This window comes from Varanus komodoensis, unplaced genomic scaffold (genome assembly GCF_004798865.1).
Source record: "Varanus komodoensis strain SLA01 unplaced genomic scaffold, ASM479886v1 scaffold8, whole genome shotgun sequence".
Lineage (NCBI taxonomy): Eukaryota > Metazoa > Chordata > Lepidosauria > Squamata > Varanidae > Varanus > Varanus komodoensis.
This window is the reverse complement of record NW_025336481.1, coordinates 8,526,891-8,546,194: the sequence shown is the minus strand read 5'-3', so window position 1 is coordinate 8,546,194 and position 19,304 is coordinate 8,526,891. Positions and strand designations below refer to the sequence as shown.

The window sequence follows — 19,304 nt, the reverse complement described above, 5'->3', positions numbered from 1 at the left end:
GAGGAGGGGCTGGATTTGTGTCTGCTCAATATCCAAGAAGGGCTACAAGCTTATAGCCCAAAGTTAGAGATCAAATGTAGGAAAAGGTGCCTCTAAAACAGGGATAGACAACCCAACACCCCACAGATGCTTTGGACTATATGTCCCATCAGCCTCATCCAGCATGGACAATGGCAGGCATTATGGAAGTTGTAGTCCCAAACATTGGAGGGGTGCTGTGTTGCCTACCTCTGCTCTAAAATAACAGAAGGCTTAGTTTACGTTGGAAATGTATGTGCTGGACATGCGTTTATGTCCAGCACATAATTTATGTGCTCTGCATACAGCAGGATACTTAGGACAGGGGAGAAAGGCAGTGGCGCCTTCTGTTCACGAGACCTCGAAGGACCGCTGCCAGTCAGAGCAAACCACACTGGGCTGTTTGTTCTTGATGCAGAGTAGCAGAGCTTGTGCTATGTTTCCCCTGGTGCATTATCACTGCCACTGTGAATCCTGCTGCCAGTGCCCCCTTCATGCGCAGACTTGTCTTTGTGATACAAAGCTAACTAAAGCTACTGACCTAGCTGTTAGGGAGCGAATTAATGCTGTTGAAATAGTAGCTACCAACAGACCACAGGAATCGGCATGCAGCGTTGCATTTCAGTACTATCTTTTCAAATGCACTGAGGATACAGGAGCATCAGGGGACTGGGGCTTGACCATCACCCCTGGGCCCTCAGCTGGACCCATCTGCAGCACCCCACAAAATCCCTATGATTGTGCACGGGCACTCAGCATGGGAGTGATTGCCAGGCTTGCACTAAACGAGCAAACTGTACCAGCACTCCTCTCTCAGCCCCATTCCCAACATTTCTATTGGTGATTCCCAGTGCTTGTCTCAGCACCTGGAGAGAATGACTTGTGGCAAGCTCCTCAGGCTCTCCCAAGTCTGAAGCCCTAAGTTCCCAGGCTCCCTCCACCTCCTCCTCATCTTCCTTCGATGCCTGTTGGCCTGACCCTGGAGTGCATGCCTAGAACAACTGCTTCTCTCGTTCCCAAGAGATAAGTCTCTCCCCTGTTCTGTGCTGTATTTATTTTTTTCCTCCATGATGCCCTGTCCTCTCCTGAGTTGTTAGCAACGTGTTAGCAAGAGGATGCTAAGTTCCCTTTTCTGAGAAATGTGAAATAGGATGTTTAACCTGACAAAGGAGATGGTTGTACTTTATACAATAGCTGTGCCTCAAACGTATTCAACAGCTGCTACTATCTCGGAAGCGGGTGTTCATCTGCGCACTACGGAGGGGGGGGGGCTGGTTCTGTCTATTTCTAGTACATTTTACTGGGGATGCGTTTATTCCTAAATCCCCCCTTTACCCTTTCTGCATTAATTGGTCCAGATTCAAAATCCCATGCCATATAATCGGGCAATGATGCATTTTCTACCCATGTGCACTTTCTAAACATATTTCATCATAAAATATGCATATATTTCATGCATGCATTGCATGCATGCTTGGAACTGTTTCGAGCCAAGACTATATCACAAAATTTGGGGAAGTGCGAAATCTGTTCCCGTCTGTGCATTGATCTGGTAGGTTTGGATCTGCCTGCTTTCCTTGAAAAGCAGATTGAGTGTAGAAAAATAAAGAGCACATAGAAATCCGTGCCAATCAGACTAAGTGTCCATCTGGTCCAGCATTCTGCACACATGGTGGCAACCGCTACTCAGAGAATCCCTCAAGCAGGTGGAATGCAAGACCGTCTCCTGCCCGAGCTGCTCAGCAACTGGTACATGCAGACAAGCCACCTCTGGTGTAGGAGGTAGCCCATAACCACAGGCAGTCTCTGCTTCTATGGATGTGCCCAGTCCCTTTTTAAAGCCTTCGAGATCTGTGGCCGTCACCTGTGGCAGTGCAGTCCATAATTTGCCTATGCATTGTGTGAAAAAGTGCTTTCGCTAGGCTGTCCTAAACCTTCTCCCAGTCATCTTCATAGGAGGGCCCAGGTCTGAGTATTGTGGGAGAGGGAGAAAAATTCCTCCCTCCTCATTTACTCCATCTGGGTATAATTTTGAATCATGTCTCCCCGTCCTCAGTTTTTGTCTAAGCTGAACATTACTAGTTTTTATGGTTGCTCCTGATCAGGGAGATGCTGCAGCCCCCTGATCATTTTTCTGTATTGTTGTATTTTCTGTATTTTTCTGCATTTTTTTCCAGTTCACTTGAATAAGGGCACTTGAATAATGCCCTTATTCAAGTGAGGTGACCAGATCTGAACACATGACTCTTAAGTGCATCACGCGAAGGATTTGTACAAAGAGAGTGAAATCTTGGCAGTTCTATTTTCAGTTCCTCTTTATGGCTAGCACAGAGTCCGCCTGTTTTACAATGCTCATGCACTGAGCCAGCATTTTCCACTCCTACCCCAAGATCCCTTTCTTGCCGGTTTCGATCCCATCAGCATCCACTTCCAAATGGTACTTTTTGCTCAACATGCATTGCTTTACGCTTTCTTATACTGAACTGCATTACCCATTTTATTTTTATTATTATTATTATTATTATTATTATTATTATTATTATTATTAGGATATTTTTATCCCATCCTATACGAATAATCTCTGGAGGGCCGTTTTGATGGCCATTCTCCTAGCTTGATGAGATTGTTATAGAGCTCTTCACAAACCTTTCTGGTTTTGACCATTCTAAATAGTTTAGTGTCACCAGCAGACTTGGCCACTTCACTGCCTACTCCTTATTCCGGATCATTTATGGATAGGTTGGGGAAAAATGGTCGTAATAAAAAACCCTATAGGACTCCACCGGTAACATCGCTCCACTGGGAGAAATTACCAATTATTCCTACCCTCTGTCCTCTGTTTTGTAGGTAGCTAGTGATCCATAAGAGGACTTCCCTTGTTATTCCGTGATTGTTTAGTTTTCTCAGGAGCCTTCGGTGAGGCACTTTGTCAAAAGCCTTTTGGAAGTAAACAAGGTCTATGGGATCACCCCCGTCTACGTGCTTGTTGACACTCTCATAAAACTCCAATAGGTTAATGAGCCAAGACAAGACCTTGAAGAAGCCATGCTGACTCTGTCTCATCAGGGATTGTCCCTCTATATGTTTGCTGATTCTCTCTTTAATGATGCTTTCAAGCAGTTTACCCAGAACAGATGTTAAGCTAACTGGCCTGTAATTTCCCATATCCCCCTTCCTCCGATCCCTTAAAAAAAAAAAAAGGAGTTACTTTGGCCACTCCCCAGACCTCTGGTACAACGGATATTTTAGGGACATTTTAAATATGTTGGTAAGAAGGTCAGAAATGTCATGCTTTCGTTCTTAAGAACTCTAGGATGGATATTGTCTGAATCTGACATTCAGATTATGAAGAAGGTTAAGAACTTCTTCCTTGGTCATTACTACCTTCTTTAATTCTGCAGATTCCCTTCCGGAATACATCAGTTTGTTGTTAGTCGCAAAGTTGTGTCCGACCCATCACGACCCCATGGACAACATTCCTCCAGGACTTCCTGTCCTCCACCATCCCCCGGAGTCCGCTTAAGCTCACACCAACTGCTTCAGTGACTCCATCCAGCCACCTCATTCTCTGCCGTTCCCTTCTTCTTTTGCCATCTATTGTTCCCAGCATTAGGCTCTTCTCCAGTGAGTCCTTCCTTCTCATTAGGTGGCCAAAGTATTTATTATTATTATTATTATTATTATTATTATTATTATTATTATTAAACATTTCTATGCCGCCCCTTGCCAAAACCTCGGGGCGGCTTACAACATGATAAAATACATTGAAATACAATAGTACATAATAAATTACCATTAAATACAAAAATACAAAAAATACATTGATTTACAAATATAAAATTAAAATTATCAGTATAAAATAAAAATATAGGAGGAGAAAGAGAAGGAAGAAGAAGTTGCCCTGGCCAGATCATATGTTTTAACAATTGAAATGATGTTTAAATAAAAAGATCTTTACCTGGCACCGAAAAACCAGTAACGACGGTGCCAGGCGGACCTCTTTGGGGAGTGAATTCCATAGGTTGGGCGCCACCGCAGAGAAAGCCCTCCTCCGGGTACTTACTCTCCTAATTTCTTTCATGGAGGGTTCCCGGAGAAGGGACTCTCCCGCAGATCTCAAAGGGCGGTCGGGCATATACGGACGTAAGCGGTCGTTCAGGTAGCCAGGACCCAAGCCGTTTAGGGCTTTATAGGTCATAATCAACACCTTGAATTGGGCCTGGGCTTCAATGGGAAGCCAGTGAAGCTGACAGAGGACTGGAGTCATGTGAGCATAACGCCCCGTCCCCGTCAGCAACCTGGCAGCTCTATTTTGCACCAATTGGAGTGTTCGGACTGTCTTCAGGGGAAGCCCCACGTAAAGCGCGTTACAGAAGTCTACGCGGGAAGTCACCAGCACGTGTGTCACCGTCGCCAGGCAGTCGTACTCCAGGTAGTTTCATCTTCAGGATCTGGCCTTCTAAAGAGCAGTCAGGGTTGATCTCCTCTAGGACTGACCGGTTTGATCGCCTTGCGGTCCAAGGGACTCGCAGGAGTCTCCTCTGGCACCACAATTCAAAGGCCTCAGTCCTTTGGCGCTCAGCCTTCCTTATGGTCCAGCTTTCACAGCCATACATTGCAACTGGGAAAACCATAGCCTTGACTATACACACTTTTGTTGGCAGGGTGATGTCTCTGCTTTTTAGTATGCTGTCTAGATTTGCCATAGCTTTCCTCCCAAGGAGCAAGCGTCTTTTAATTTCTTGGCTGCAGTCCCTGTCTGCAGTGATCTTGGAGCCAAGGAAAATAAAATCTGTCACTACCTCCATTTCTTCCCCATCTATTTGCCAGGACATGAGAGGACCGGATGCCATGATCTTAGTTTTCTTAATGTTGAGTTTCAAGCCAACTTTTGCGCTCTCCTCCTTCACTCACATCAAGAGGCTGTTTAGTTCCTCTTCACTTTCTGCCATTAGAGTGGTATCATCTGCAAATCTGAGGTTGTTGATATTTCTCCCAGCAATCTTAATTCCAACTGGTGATTCATCTAGCCCAGCCTTTCTTCTGATGTGCTCTGCATATAAGTTAAATAGGCAGGGTGACAGTATACAGTCTTGCCGAACTCCTTTCTCAATTTTGAACCAATCAGTGGTTCCCTGTCCAGTTCTCACTGTTACTTCTTGACCCGCATATAGGTTTCTCAAGAGACACATAAGATGGTCTGGTACTCCCATCTCTTTAAGAACTTGCCACAATTTGTTGTGATCGACACAATCAAAGGCTTTAGCATAGTCAATGAAGCAGAAGTAGATGTTTTTCTGGAACTCCCTAGCTTTCTCCATGATCCAGCGTATGTTGGCAATTTGAGCTTTAGTTCCTCTCCCTCTTCGAAATCCTGCCTGTACTTCTGGTAGTTCTTGGTCCTCATACTGCTGGAATCTAGCTTGTAGGATTTTGAGCATAACTTTGCTGGTATGTGAAATGAGTTCAATGGTGCAGTAGTTTGAACATTATTTGGCATTGTCCTTCTTTGGGATGGGAATGTAAACTGACCTTTTCCAGTTCTGTGGCCACTGTTGAGTTTTCCAAATTTGCTGGCATATTGAGTGCAGCACTTTTACTACATCGTCTTTTAAGATTTTGAATAGCTCAGCTGGAATACTGTCACCTTCACTAGCTTTGTTGTTGAGCAGGTATATACTCTGCATCACCTGCTGTGAAGACTGAAGAAAATAATTCATTCCCCTCTGCAATCTCCTGGTCCCCTCTTAGCGCTCCCTTAATTCCATTATCAACCAATAGTTCAGCTCCTTCTCTAATTTCTTTCCTACTTTAGATAACATTTGAAGAATTGCTTATTATTGCCCTTGATGTTATTGGCAACATGTTCCTCAAACTGCTTCCCTGCTTCTCTGACTGTCTGCTCACATTTCCCTTGTGCAAACCTGTGGTCCTTTCTCTTCTCTTCATTTGGACAAGATTCCATCTCTTGAAGGAAAAGATGCCTTTTTCTCCCTTATTGTTTCCTTGGCTTTCCTCATTGTCTGAACTGATGATTACCTGGACTTTGCACTGCCTTTCCTCACTCGTGGTACAGATATTTTCTGTGCCTTTGCTAGAGCATCTTTGAGTAAACCCCAAGCACTATGAAGCGAATGTATCTTCTTGGTTCCATTTCTCAGCTTCTACTTAACCAGTTTCCTTAGTTTTGGGAAATTTCCTCTTTGAAGTCAAACACAGTCTCCAACTAACTGTATATTAAATCTGATGGCAGTGTTGTGAGCCAGTAACATTTTGTTCCCAATTTTTATCTACAGAATATACCCAAGAAGCACAAGAGGGACAGGGATTTATCTGTACATTGGAGGTATATTGCGTTTTAGCAGATTCATAGACCGTTGGAGACAGGTTTTCATATGGCTCTTAACTCAAGTTGGAGAGGAGAGGAGGACTTGAACTGTTCTGCTGTAGGTACATGCAGTGAGCTTGATATTAGTCACCAGGCCTTCCTGTAATCAGAAAACCTGCAAGCAGCCCATCCCAGGATGGGCTTCTGTTAAGAAAAGTGATACTTGCAGAATACTTCCTCTTGCTGCTGTTGTGCAGTTCCAGCCTTGCTTGCTTCCATCATGAGAAATAACTGATCAATTCATGTAAAACCAACTGTATAATTTTCTGTCATTCCACACGAGTCTGTTCAAAACATGGACTCATCAGCTGAGTTCTTGTTTTATGTAGCCCTTTCCTAAAGTAGTGAAGCTGGTGGGTATTAAAGGCAAGACTTTTTGTTTAGTGACATCCCAGTTATTGAATTCTTCCCCAGGAGGATTACATTAGCTTCTTTATTGTCTTTTAGATGTCTGGTGAAGAGTTCATCACTGTGCTAAGATCTTGATAGTTAACACAACCCTCTGATTTTAATCCCAAATTGCATTGTAACTTTTTCTAGATTTCCTTGTTGAGCTCCCCGTAGTTTATGTACTGTTTTTATTTGTGCATTACCTTGAGCACTGATTAAGTGGAGGGGTGACCTCCAATATATTAAATCAATAAAACTATCATCAAATCCTTGCTGGGGATTTTATTGGTATTTTTGGAGCAAGGCAGTTGGCTTTGGTCATCCTACTAAGTCCTCCCCTCCCCATGTTTTTCCTCTGGTGCTGTAAATTGGAAGCATGATGAAAAGGGGTGTGATATCACACATCTTGCTCTTGCCTGTCTGTGTGGCAAGGAGGATCATGCCAAGGCTGGTGGGTGTGGAGGGAAAGCTTTTGAAAATGACAGGGTTGGCCCTTTATCTGCACTGCAGACAATCGACCTCAAAGTCATGTAGATGAACTATTCTAATGTTGAAAAACCTTATTAGGGGTGACAAAGAGTCACGTTCCGCTCACTTGCCATCAAATATTTCCAAGAGAATGAAAAGACCAGGATGGTCTTGCTGAGCGGATGCTAATTACTTCAGCATCCAGAGGGCTTTGCGATTCATGTTAATTCTCAGGTCTCTCTTCAGCTCAGATTCACTCCCCTGTGTAAACTTGCCAGAACACAAATTATTTGACCATACCTTCATAATTTGTCCCTTACACTCACATGCCAATTATCGGAACTGACCCAAAGCTCTGCTCTCCAGAAGGGCCCCCAGTTGGGAATTGCATGCTGCTTTTGAAAAGGGTTCATAGCAAGCGTGGACTCTATTTAGCGTTCATGGATGCATAAATGTGTGTCATGCTCCTGAGTGCCCTCTTCCATTAATGGTGCCTCATATTAATGAGCACCAAATAAAAATGCACATCCAACAACAGCAATTAAGCACAGGAGCTGGAAAAGCTCAGCGAATAAAGGGATGGAGCTGAGCAAACAAGGACAAGAGTTTCTTAACATTTTGTTAAGCTTAAGAGTGTGTCTGAGGCCTGCTGGAAACCTGGTGGAAACTGCCTTCTCCCCAGTCAAATTGTCTGTTCATGCATCACATCATCTTCTTCCTGGTCTTTTCAGCTGAAGACATCACAGATTGGACTTCTGTAGACTCTCCCAATAAATTATGGTTCTTTGCTTAATAGGAGTTGTCTGATAAACAACATGTTTTGCGTGGTATTTGTGTTGAAAGTACAAAAGTAACACTCTTGGATAATATTTGACAAATATCAGAAGGACCTTTGTCAGGAGAAAACTGGGAGATAGCATCAAGCTTGGGCTGGGGGCAGCCATATCTGAGTCTAAGTCCACTGAAAAAGCTTCCTGGGTATGTTCCTCTTCTTCACCATTGCAGCCTATTTGTTCAACTGTCTCTTACTCTGGTCCTGACAATGATGGCAGTGAGAAGCAGAGCAGTTAAATATGTGCAAAACAGCAACATTCAAGCTCCCCAGATTCTCCAAATTCCATTTAAAAGCACATACTAAATGAAGTCTGTAACAGATTGTGAGCTTCGTCCTTTTTTGCATGAAAATTCAAGTATTTTCCCAAATCTATGCTTCAATTGCACACATCTTTGAGATGCACACATTCTTCTTCCATTAGTTAAAGTGTATCTGTTCACATTTTTCAAATGTACACTTGCCATTCCACACTTTTTTTGGGATCTGTGAACTCTTTCACAACTTTGGAAGCATACAGTCAGCAAGTGAAGATTGTGTCTAGGTCCATGTTCAGTTTGAAAAGTGCGAACTGAGTAAATCTAGCTCAGAAATGAATGAAATCTACTTCTCAACCATCCCTAGGACCAGGAGATAACGCTGCCCTTTGCTCACTGGCTACCTATCCAGGGAGGGAAAGCACTGAGGTCAGGTCATCTTTCCTACAGGCCACAAAAACCTGAGCTGATTCGAGAACTGGAGGCTGGAATTCATGGCTTGAGCCCAGAGCCAAGACTAGAAGTCAAAACAGGCATTGTTTTAATGCACATCTTGCTGCCATGCCTGGTTCCCCCCATCCTCATAGTGGCCCTGAGTAGATGCAGGGCTCCTGATTTGGATCAGGATGCTGGGGTGGGTGGTTCTAACAGATTCCTCCACCCAGAGTCAGTCCCAAGGGATTCGTCGATCCCTTGCCACATTCTTCACTGGGATGGGCAGCTGGCTCAAATCCTGTAGCTGCTAGTCCAATATGAGGCTCTTCTGATCAGTGGCCACATTGCCAGCCATCATGCTAGCTGTCTCAAGGATCCCATTAAAGTTTTGATGGGGACCCTACACATCTAAAAGCTAATTTGGACTATGGAGGCATGAAACATTTGCTTCCGGTTCTTCCAGACCAGAATGCATGCAGTTCACACCTCCCAAACTGAAACATGGACTCAGATTCAATCTCTGGTCAAGAACTGCACATTTCTAAGCTTGCAGTACGATTTATGGGCCAAAGAAAAATGCCTTTGAAAATACATACATTTGAAAGCTGCACATGAAGAAAGACAGAGTAGTTTTGAGAAAAAGGCAAAGCACCATTTAATCAATAGAAAAAAAAAAACTTTCTGCTGCCCACTGAAGTGCATACCAAAATACAGACAAGTGTCCATAGAAATGAAGAGCCCTCAAAGCTGGTAATTTTATACAGACATGAGCTGGAAGGAGCTTCAGGGTCAGTGCTGAAGAACAGTCTGAGTTGTGCTGATTCACACAGCCCTACTTAGAACTCTCCTTACTGTGCAAGATCTTCCCCATGATGAACCAGACAGCTTTTGGTCCCCCATAAATCCCATTCCATATACGCCAGTGGCTGTTTAAAATTCCAAGCTAGCGAGGAGCTTAATGCTGCGTAATGGGCCTGGACCTACCACTGGCAATACTGGGCTTGTTTCATTTTGTTCCTGTGATTGATTATGTTTATTAGAAATCTGCAGTTTTTATCCTCCGAGGGGCTGATAAAGCTTCCTGCAGTTGGTATAATGAAGACAATCCGTCGTGGAGGAAGGCTTGATTGCCTAATGACAGCTCCATGCATTGGTAAAAATGAAGCTGTGGCTAAGATGTCAATAAAAGTGCCATGTGTTTCTATAATGCAGAAATGTTTGCTCCATTGTAATAACAATCATATTGTCCTGTGTAGCTATTTCTCAGCCCAAATGAGTATCAGCTCCTGGTGAGTCAGATCTCATGCATGCATTGGAGAGAAAAATAACTAGATGGGGTGTGTGTTTGTGGGGGGGGTTGTTTTTTAAATGAAACAGAGCCAAAGCAAAAGAATGTTTTTCCCCCTCCTTCCGAATCCACAGAAAGGGAAGAAGAGCTTGTCGGCCGACCTTGCACCGCAGCCGAACGACACCCTGCTGCCCTGGCGTCAGCAGCAGAATCCTCATGGGCTCCGGCGGCAGAAGCGCGACTGGGTTATCCCTCCCATCAACGTGCCCGAAAATTCGAGAGGACCCTTCCCACAGCAGCTGGTGCGGGTGAGTGAAATGGCCAAAGGATTGATGCGCGTGATGGATGGTTGATCGGAGGGCGCACTTGCACCGAGCATGTCACAGATCTTGTCGATGAGTCACCTTCAGACAAAAAGGGTGTTTCTCCAAATCCGCATCCCAAGGAGATTGGTTCTGTTTCCTGGATGAAGGAGCTGCAGGTCCAGGTCTTGTTTTCAGAGATACTTAGGTCCGAACACAGCATTTTTACTTTGTATGCCACTTTCCACAGATGTGACCGAAGCTATAAAATAAGGGGAATATATTGCAAACGATCGTCACAGTAATGATCTGTCAAGCCTCGTGTCAGTGACCAATGGATTACCCAGTGCAGCAAGAAGTTACAGTGTGTGTGTGGGGGGAGGGGTTCTTTGCACATGCTTAGAGGCACAGTTGCCTCTCTTTCTTCATCCCCCTGCTTCTTCATTTATTTATACAGCACAATCTCTGTGCTGACTCCTGCAGGATCATGTTGGGTTCCCATATTTATATAAATTTAAATAATTGGCACTCCCCAAAGTTGCATACTAAAAGCAATATTGACACCTTTCAGAATTTCTTGATGCAGTTTGCTAAATAATAATAAAATGTGGATAAATACAATGTGGAAAAGTGTCCAAAAATCTCTATGTCGAAGGAAACCACTTGGTGGAAAATGTGTGTATTAGGGGAACGTGTGTAGAAAAATACATGTGAATGTTCACACAGAGTGTTTAGGTGCAGAATTGCAAACTGGGGTGGCAATGTGTTGTGGTGGGATGCATTTCATGTTGGAAAAACTAGAAACTAAAATTAAGCTTGACCAATCCATCGCCCTCTAGGTGCTTTGGAGTGTAAAAGGAGGTAACTCCTTGCTACAAGGAGTTTAGAACCTACAATTGGACACAGAGGAAGGAAAACAGAACCAGTGGAAAAGGTTGTTTGGTTGCTTTTTATTCCCACTGCACATCTTTGGGCTTAATGACAATCACTTGTGACTGCAGAAGTAGGATTATTTATTCATCATTAGTGATACTTCTGTAGCATTTAATATATTAAAGTGGCATAGAAGTGTACAAGTGTAGCTTGGACCCTGAGCTGAAAGAGATTCTCCACTCCTGCAAAAGCGAAAGAACTGGGAACTTATGCATAAGAACAGGTAGGTGCTGAGGAGGAATCAAAAAGATTGAAGGGGTGTTCTGGGAGGCAGTTCCAATGGAGACGGCGGTGAGGCGGGGGATGTTTTGAGGAAGCAGAAGACTTTTAGCAGGATGAAGGTGCTGGACCTGGAGGAGTAAAGATCACAGGAAACCAGATTTCCAAATAACAGTGTAGAGAGTGATGGGAGACAAGACCATGATAGACTTTCTGGGCAAGGAGCTGCATGCCCAGGAAGGACCCTGGATCATGACTGTGTAAGGCAATGGATTCTCCTGTGATCATTTTCCTAGTCCTTCTTTTTAAACTTGCCTATGAAAATGGTCATCTTATTTATTTATTTATTTATTTATTTAGCAAGCTTCTATGCCGCCCCATTTGCCGAAGCCTCAGGGTGGCTCACAACAATAAATAAATACACAATTAACCATATAAAACAATATAATTGGAGACGTTCTGGCCAAAGATATAAAATCAATAAATAATATTAACAATTAAAATGACATTTAAATAAAAAGGTCTGGGCCTGGTGCCGAAAAGCAAATAACGACGGCGCCAGGCAGACCTCTCTGGGGAGCGCATTCCATAGATGGGGCACCACCGCAGAGAAAGCCCTCCTCCAGGTACTCACCCTCCTAATGTCCTTCACGGAGGGCTCCCAGAGAAGGGCCTCTGCTGCCAATCTCAAAGGGCAGGAGGGCACGTATGGACATAAGCGCTCCTTTAGGTAACTCATCATATGCAGTTTCAAATTCTATAAATGATGGATCATGTGAAGAATTCCTTTCACTGAGTAGACGATTAGAGTCAATTATCTAGATGCTCACTTCTAATTCTTTGGTTTGGGCAAGAGAGTGCTGGTAGATGTGAAGGCACCGCAGTGAAACAATAGAAGTCCAATAAGATGCTATGTGCTTTTTGCCTTGTCTTTCCCAAAGCCTTTTGTCTACACTATAGGCCTGCTGCTACCCCACTTCTTAGTTTCTTCAGGTAATAGGAGAACTAATTACACTCAATCATTTCCCAGAATAACATGCAGCCAGTCCTGTTTGAATGGAACTGCAAGTCAAACAGAGCTTTCCCAAAGTGCATAGTTCCTGTGATGCCATAGTTCCGATCAGAATCTGTGATTGGTTTTACTGCCTTCTGCAAGTTAAAGTGTCTGAGATCCTTCAGTGACATCAGTGCAGACAATGGCATGCTTGGAAATGACAGCCTACAAGCAGATAGTTTCCACTCTTAGCCCAAAACACTTACGAAAAATGACATGGGAAAGTTTGAATGACACAGAATATATATGGATATGTTTGCTGTCAATAGCTGTAGCAAAACATAAACCCACGCTGTATTTTTCATATCCACTGAACTTTCCATTTTGGAAGTGAAAACAAACGTTTTGCAAAAGAAGTAAAGGAAGACATAAAAGCCACCAGCAGACATTTTGTCAAGTTGTCCTCTGGAAGAAAATTGCAGCATAATTGCAAGAAATTTTAGAAAATAATTGGACAAAATGAGGGTGCATAATTCGCATACCTTTCAGGAAACAATGCTTCGTGAATTCTCTCCAGGATTAAAATGAATGCTGTCATTACCAGCTCCATCCTGATTAGCTACCACCTCACCAAGTGCCTGACACTCAGAAGCGCGGCTTGTTCAGACCTCCGAGGTACGAGCAGTCTTGATAACAGAAATTGCATCTGAAAATTTACATTCTCAACCTACTGTGCTTCCAGGATGATACACAAAATATAATGGGATGTTCAAGTATTAGAAGCAGACTCCTGTGGCTGTCTGTCTTCTTTCTTCTTGTTCCCTAATATTGTATACAGAACATCAGATGTTCAGTGGAGCAAACGGGGCTTGCTCAGTGCTGGAGACAGGTGGAAAAAAGGACCTAGGATGCTGACAAATCTCAGTTTCATAGCAACCAAATCCCATATGCATGAAGAGCCCTGGATCATGGCCATGCAAGATACTGGGGTCTCCTCCATTCATAGTCAGTTGAGGGTCAGTATATGGTGTGGTGATGAGAGTGTTGGATTGGGACCTGGGAGATCCAACTTCTGGTCATTCTTTCTCAGGCTAAGCCTCTGCACAGCACTGCTGTGAGGATAAACTAGAGCGGAAGATAACTATGTAAGGCACATTGGGTTTCTCAGATGGGGAGAAGAAGTGGATATGAGTGCAACGCCATAATAATGCAGTGTAATAATACCAGTAGTCTAGTCCTCCTCCTTAAATGTGATAACGGTCAGCACATCTGGCAGAAAGTTCCATGAATTATGTATTGTGCATAAAAGTGTTTTAATTCAACAGTGGCTTGGATCAGATGATCTTGAAGGTTCCTTCCAACTTTATAATTCTTTGGTTCTTTCCAGCTACCATTTCCCTAGCAAATCAACTGTGTTGCTGTGCCCTTAGGAGCCTTGGGAAAATGGTGCCCGTAATATGTTGTGAACTACAATTAAAGCAGGGTGCACCTTGGCTTTGTTAAGAAAGGTTTTCTCTTCTCTTCTCTTCCCTTTTATTACCAAAATGTGAAGTGCCCCCAAGAGGCTGCAATCAGGAATAGACATAGAGGAGAAACACAGAGAAAAAAAGACATTGTTCACCATTATCATTTCTTCATTCAGAGTCAGTGTACATAGCTGTTTTCTTACCCACAGGTGGGGAAAAAAAGAATTTTGCATCTTTTCCTCAGAGGGAGAAAAGGGATTGGATGGGTGAGTCTGAGGAGATAACTGGTCACAAGAAGTAGTAGTTCCTCTGTGCTCCTCACTAGTCAGACTTCATCTGGAATACTGTGTCCAGTTCTGGGCACCAAGATTTAAGAAAGATGCTGGTAAATTAGAAAGGGTCCAGCAGAGGGCAACAAAAACAATCCAGGGTTTGGAAACACTCTCCTATGAGGAGAGACTGAGGGAACTGGGCACGTTCAGCCTTGAGAAGAGAAGACTGACAGGGGACATGGTATCACTCTGGAAGTACCTGAAAGGCTGTCACAAAGAGGAAGGTCAAGATCTCTTCTCACTGATGCCTGTAGCACACGGAATAATCAATTCAAGCTGCGACAACCCAGATTCAGGCTGGACATCAGAAACAGCTTCTTCACTGTCAGAGCAATATAACAGTGGAACCAGCTGCCTGGAGAGGTGCTGCACTCCCACAGTAGAGACATTCAAAAAGAAACTGGACAGCCATCTGAGTGGGATGGTGTAACATGGTGTCCTGCAACAGCAGGGGGTTGGACTTGATGGCCTTCATAGCCCCTTCCAACTCTGCTATTCTATGCTTCTATGAGCACACTACTTGCAAATGTAACATTCCCTGCTTGCTTTTCATTTAAAAAAGAAGATCTAAGGATGAAACAAGATGAACCTTCCATTATCAAGAGTTACATGGACCTATAAAGTGCCAATCTTTCTTTAATGTAAGAGCTACAACAAAATAATAGACACACAGGGAGTTTTTGATCAGTCCACCTGATTGTTACCCTGGGTGCCTGTTGTCAGAGAGATCTAGGTGAGCCAGTCTTACCTGACTTCAAATGTTTGTGTTTGTCGGGCATCTGCTCACCTTCCAGGGCAGGTATGGAGCTTGAATCAATGCAGGTGTGGAAGAATGCAACCGGCATCCATTGATGTTTATGTAACAGATTTTTTCAATAAGCTTTTAGACATGGTTGTTTGAAACGTTGTGGCTTCTTTTCTTTTTGGGTTGTCTAGTTCACACCCAATAGCCAACTCTCATGCTATCTGATCAAGGTACCTCAGATCTGGAGAGATTTTAGGCTGGTTTAGTGGAGGCAGACAGGGGGGAAAGGGTGGCGGCGGGGGGGGGGGGGGACTTCCCACAGGAAGAGAAGAGCAAAAAGGTGTATAGGCACACTATTTGGCATGTTGTACCTGAAGGATACTTGAAGGAACATCTCCTTCCTTATATGCCTTCACACCCCTTAAGATCTATGGGAGAAGCCCTGCTCCAGGAACCCTCTCTAAGAGAGGTAAAAAGGTCATCAACTCAGAGTAGGGCCTTCTCTGCTGTGGCATCCAGGCTCTGGAATGTACTTGCTGACAGGTACGCCTGGCGCCAAGTTTATACTCTTTTTGATGCCAGGCCAAAACCTTTTTATTTAAACAATATTTTAAACTTTAATAGTTTTCAAGTTTAGTTTCTCTGTTTGTTTTGCAATTTATTGTTTTGTTCTGTTTTATTATTTATTGCAATTGTTGTTTTAATTGTCTTTTCAAATATTGTAAGCCTTCCTGAGATCTTGTATAATAGGATGGCATACAAAAGCTATAAATGAATGAATGAATAAATAAATAAATAAATAAATGTTTTCTGTTCTGCTCATGGAGTGGGGATAATGGGCCCTTCCATTCCCACAAAATGGAAGGGGAGCCATCTGCGACTGAGCTGTCCCTCCAGAGTTTTCCAAATATGCAGTAGTCATGTTGATCATGTTCCCATTATAGCGTTTAACATGAGAAGTACAGAAGTGCCCTCTTTCCTTTGCATGTAGAAACCCCCAACTGTGGTCAGCTTGAATTTTCTGACAGTTAATTTCAGATTTCTGCCCAATTCCAGCCTTTGCTCTGCAATGTATACACACTGATGCTAATTGTGCAAATTTCCCAAGTTTTAAATTTTAAAAAATGCAAATTGCAGTCCCTTTTAAAAGCTGCATGCCAGGGTTAGTGGAACAGAACACATAAGACCAAGCTGAGAAAATCTGTTGGAGTTTCACACCCCTATCAGATTTCTCATACATTTTTATGCTATGGAAAGAGGAGGTGAAGTTGCATTTCTTTTAAGTTCCTGGAATCTGGAGCATAAAGAAACAAACTAAAAGACACACAGGCAGAGTGAATGTGTCTCTTCACAGCTGGCTGGATCCTGTCCCCCCATCCTATTTTTTCTTAATAGGTTGAACTAATTTGAAATTCATGGGCACTTTTTTATTTTTTATGTTTTTGGCTCTCTTCTCCTCATCCGACTTTCTATTGCAGATACAAAAAGTTCCATTTTATAGGAAGTTGATTAGCTGCTTGTCAGTATTTTTAGCAAGGCTGCGCCTGAATGAAGTTTCAAGCTTGCCAAGGTGAATCAAGCTGGATGGGTCCCATATACGCTCGAAGCACAACCCTTTCCTCGTTCTGCTGGGCTGAGCTGTAATTCTCTGTTCATTAAACCATTTCGTTCTTGGGAAAATATGGGGAAAGAAGCAAGCGGTGCCATGTTATTCTTGCAAATCTATTCATCCCCCTCTGTCAATTGCAATCTCTCTTCATTTCATGAATTTGCTTGTAAGCCTTACCTAATAGGCTGTCTTGATTAACCAGCATTCTAAGGATGCCAAAGTGAAGATACCCAAATTCGTTTCAGGTATTACCATCAGGCTACATAAATACCCATCATAGGAGGGTGGAACTGTGTCAGGTAGCCATTTCTCTGACCTACCCAAATTCATTAGCATATGGAGGCAAAGATTTTCCAGGGGCTGGATGAGTGTGTCTTTCCTTATTTTCTGCCCAGCCATTCTACCAAAAATGATACTCAAGGGGGCTTACAGATAGGATTAAAACTGAATACAGCAATACATTAAATATAATAAAGCATAATAATTATATAGCATTTCCATGCACTCTAATAAATTAAGGTAGGCCATGAGAGGACTTGCCGCGTCAGTTCTGTCCCCCTGCCATGTGTGGAGTTACTTAACCCACCCTTCATCAGCCCGGTCCCCTTCCAAAATTACTGTCCATCAGTCCTAAGTAGCAAGGCCAATGATCTGGCAGTTTTAGTCCAAAACGTCTGAAGGACATCAGAAATGGGAAGGCCCACCGTAACTCCATAATAATATCTGCAAAGGGTGTGTACCAAACTGGAAAATTGTGTTGAACTTCTGCATGAATGTACCCGTCAATGCATTACTGCAACCCTAAGGTACTGTCATCGGCCCCATATAGAGGCCAGAGTATATTTTCTGGATATCTAGAGGACATAGGATAAATGTAATCCAAATGATCCTCATCATTCCTCGAATGGATTAGCTGGGAAGAGTATTTCATTTACCCATCCTTAGTGAATAATGCTTCCTTAATGGAGTTGCAGTTTGAACAATCTCTCAGCAAGACAAAGCTCCAACTGCTTCCTTCCAAAATACTTTCACAGATATGTTTCAAAAGTGCAGCTTCCAATGCTAATTTCCATCCTTAATGTCAAAAGGACACCAAGGAAAGCAATCCTTTGAAGTCCCTCATCCAAGACTATACACTGCCATGACCTTGGAAGGAGGATCTGATATCCAATTCTGCCTTCTGCCCTCTCACAGCTGCTGCGGAAAGAAGTGAGGCGGATGCCACCATTGTGTGGCAGGGAAGGCGAACTCAGAGAGGTATGGAAGTGAGGGTGGGCAGAAGTCAGGACAGTGCAGGATGGGAGAACCCCTGTGACCTCTTCAGTTGCATCACTGAAATGAATGTCTAATGGCGCTCTGCCTCTGCTGAGTCTCCCTCCGGACGGTCAGAGCCCACCTGGGCACCATAATGGAACAGAACTGCGTCCTAAGATAGTAGCATTCATTCAGTATTTCATCAGGAAGCACTCGGAATGGATGAAAATGATGATCAATTTCATTGCTTGGAAAGGATTTACACAGATTTTCAAATTTCTTCATAAACAGGTAGAAAGAACTTGAGAATTTAGAAAAATCAAGGATGGGAGAAGGTGAAACTGATGGATTTGTCCAGCCCGAGAAGCTAGGCATCTATGCATATATTTATATTCATGATGGTGATTTTCATAGTTTTCCTGCTTGCCTTTGTCATGATGGGCTCAAGTGGATCCCTTACAGTCAAGCAAGGAATATAAAAAATGAGAGAGGAAATTCCAATCCTCATTTGAATATCCTTGAAATGAGATCGTAGGAAATGGTAGAATTCTCAATCACAGTCCAGTGTTCTCAATGTATCTTGCTGTTAGGAATTTAACATTTCAGAATCCATTAACCTCTACCCATATGAGGGGAAAAACAACAGATGGTATTTGCCTGCCGTCAGGCAATGCTTGTTGAGTCCAGGCCCAGCAAGCGTTCCTTCAAAAAGCAATAAATGACCTGCATTTTTTCTGAAGCAAACCCTGGACAAAGGTATAGAAAAGGGAGGCTGCGTCTGATTTTTGTCCCAGCAATCAAAAAACAAGCTGCAGCAATAGAAATAGAAGCCTCTGGCAACACTTTAGGCAGACTACAACCTTGCTACCTAATTCTTCTGGGAGCTCCCAGAATTGTTTTCTATTAGATTCTCCTTCCGTGGAGGCAATCAGTATGGAAGAGTGGATAAAGTATCACATCAGGTCTGCAGAAGCCCCGTATCCAGTGTCCCTTCAGCCATGAAGTTCCTTGACTTTGGCTGAACTCAAGCCCTGTTGAAGGATCCAAGAGAACTTTGCTCAAAATGCATGTTGGCCCACCCCCTCTGTATCCTGATGTTCAGGCCTCTTCCCCTAAGTTCCCCTGGATATCTAAAGGAACACTTGCACCCATATATGCCCTCCCGCCCCTTGAGATCAGCAACGGATGCCCTTCTCCGGGAACCCTCTGTGAATGATATTAGGAGGGTGAGTACCCGGAGGAGGGCTTTCTCTGCGGTGGCGCCCCATCTATGGAATGCGCTCCCCAGAGAGGTCCGGCTGGCGCCGTCGTTATTTGCTTTTCAGCACCAGGCCAAGACCTTTTTATTTAAAATTTATTTTAATTGTTAAATTA

The 19,304-nt window shown here is 43.4% G+C and overlaps 1 protein-coding gene across 1 annotated transcript in view; it reads left to right on the top strand.

Moving 5' to 3' along the window:
• Window positions 1–19,304, top strand: part of CDH4 (cadherin 4) — an 859,900-nt gene that overhangs the window by 561,027 nt on the left and 279,569 nt on the right. The window contains exon 4 of the mRNA XM_044455739.1: window positions 10,211–10,384. Within this exon, the coding sequence (XP_044311674.1) occupies window positions 10,211–10,384 (174 nt within the window). The remainder of the gene's footprint in view (window positions 1–10,210; window positions 10,385–19,304) is intronic.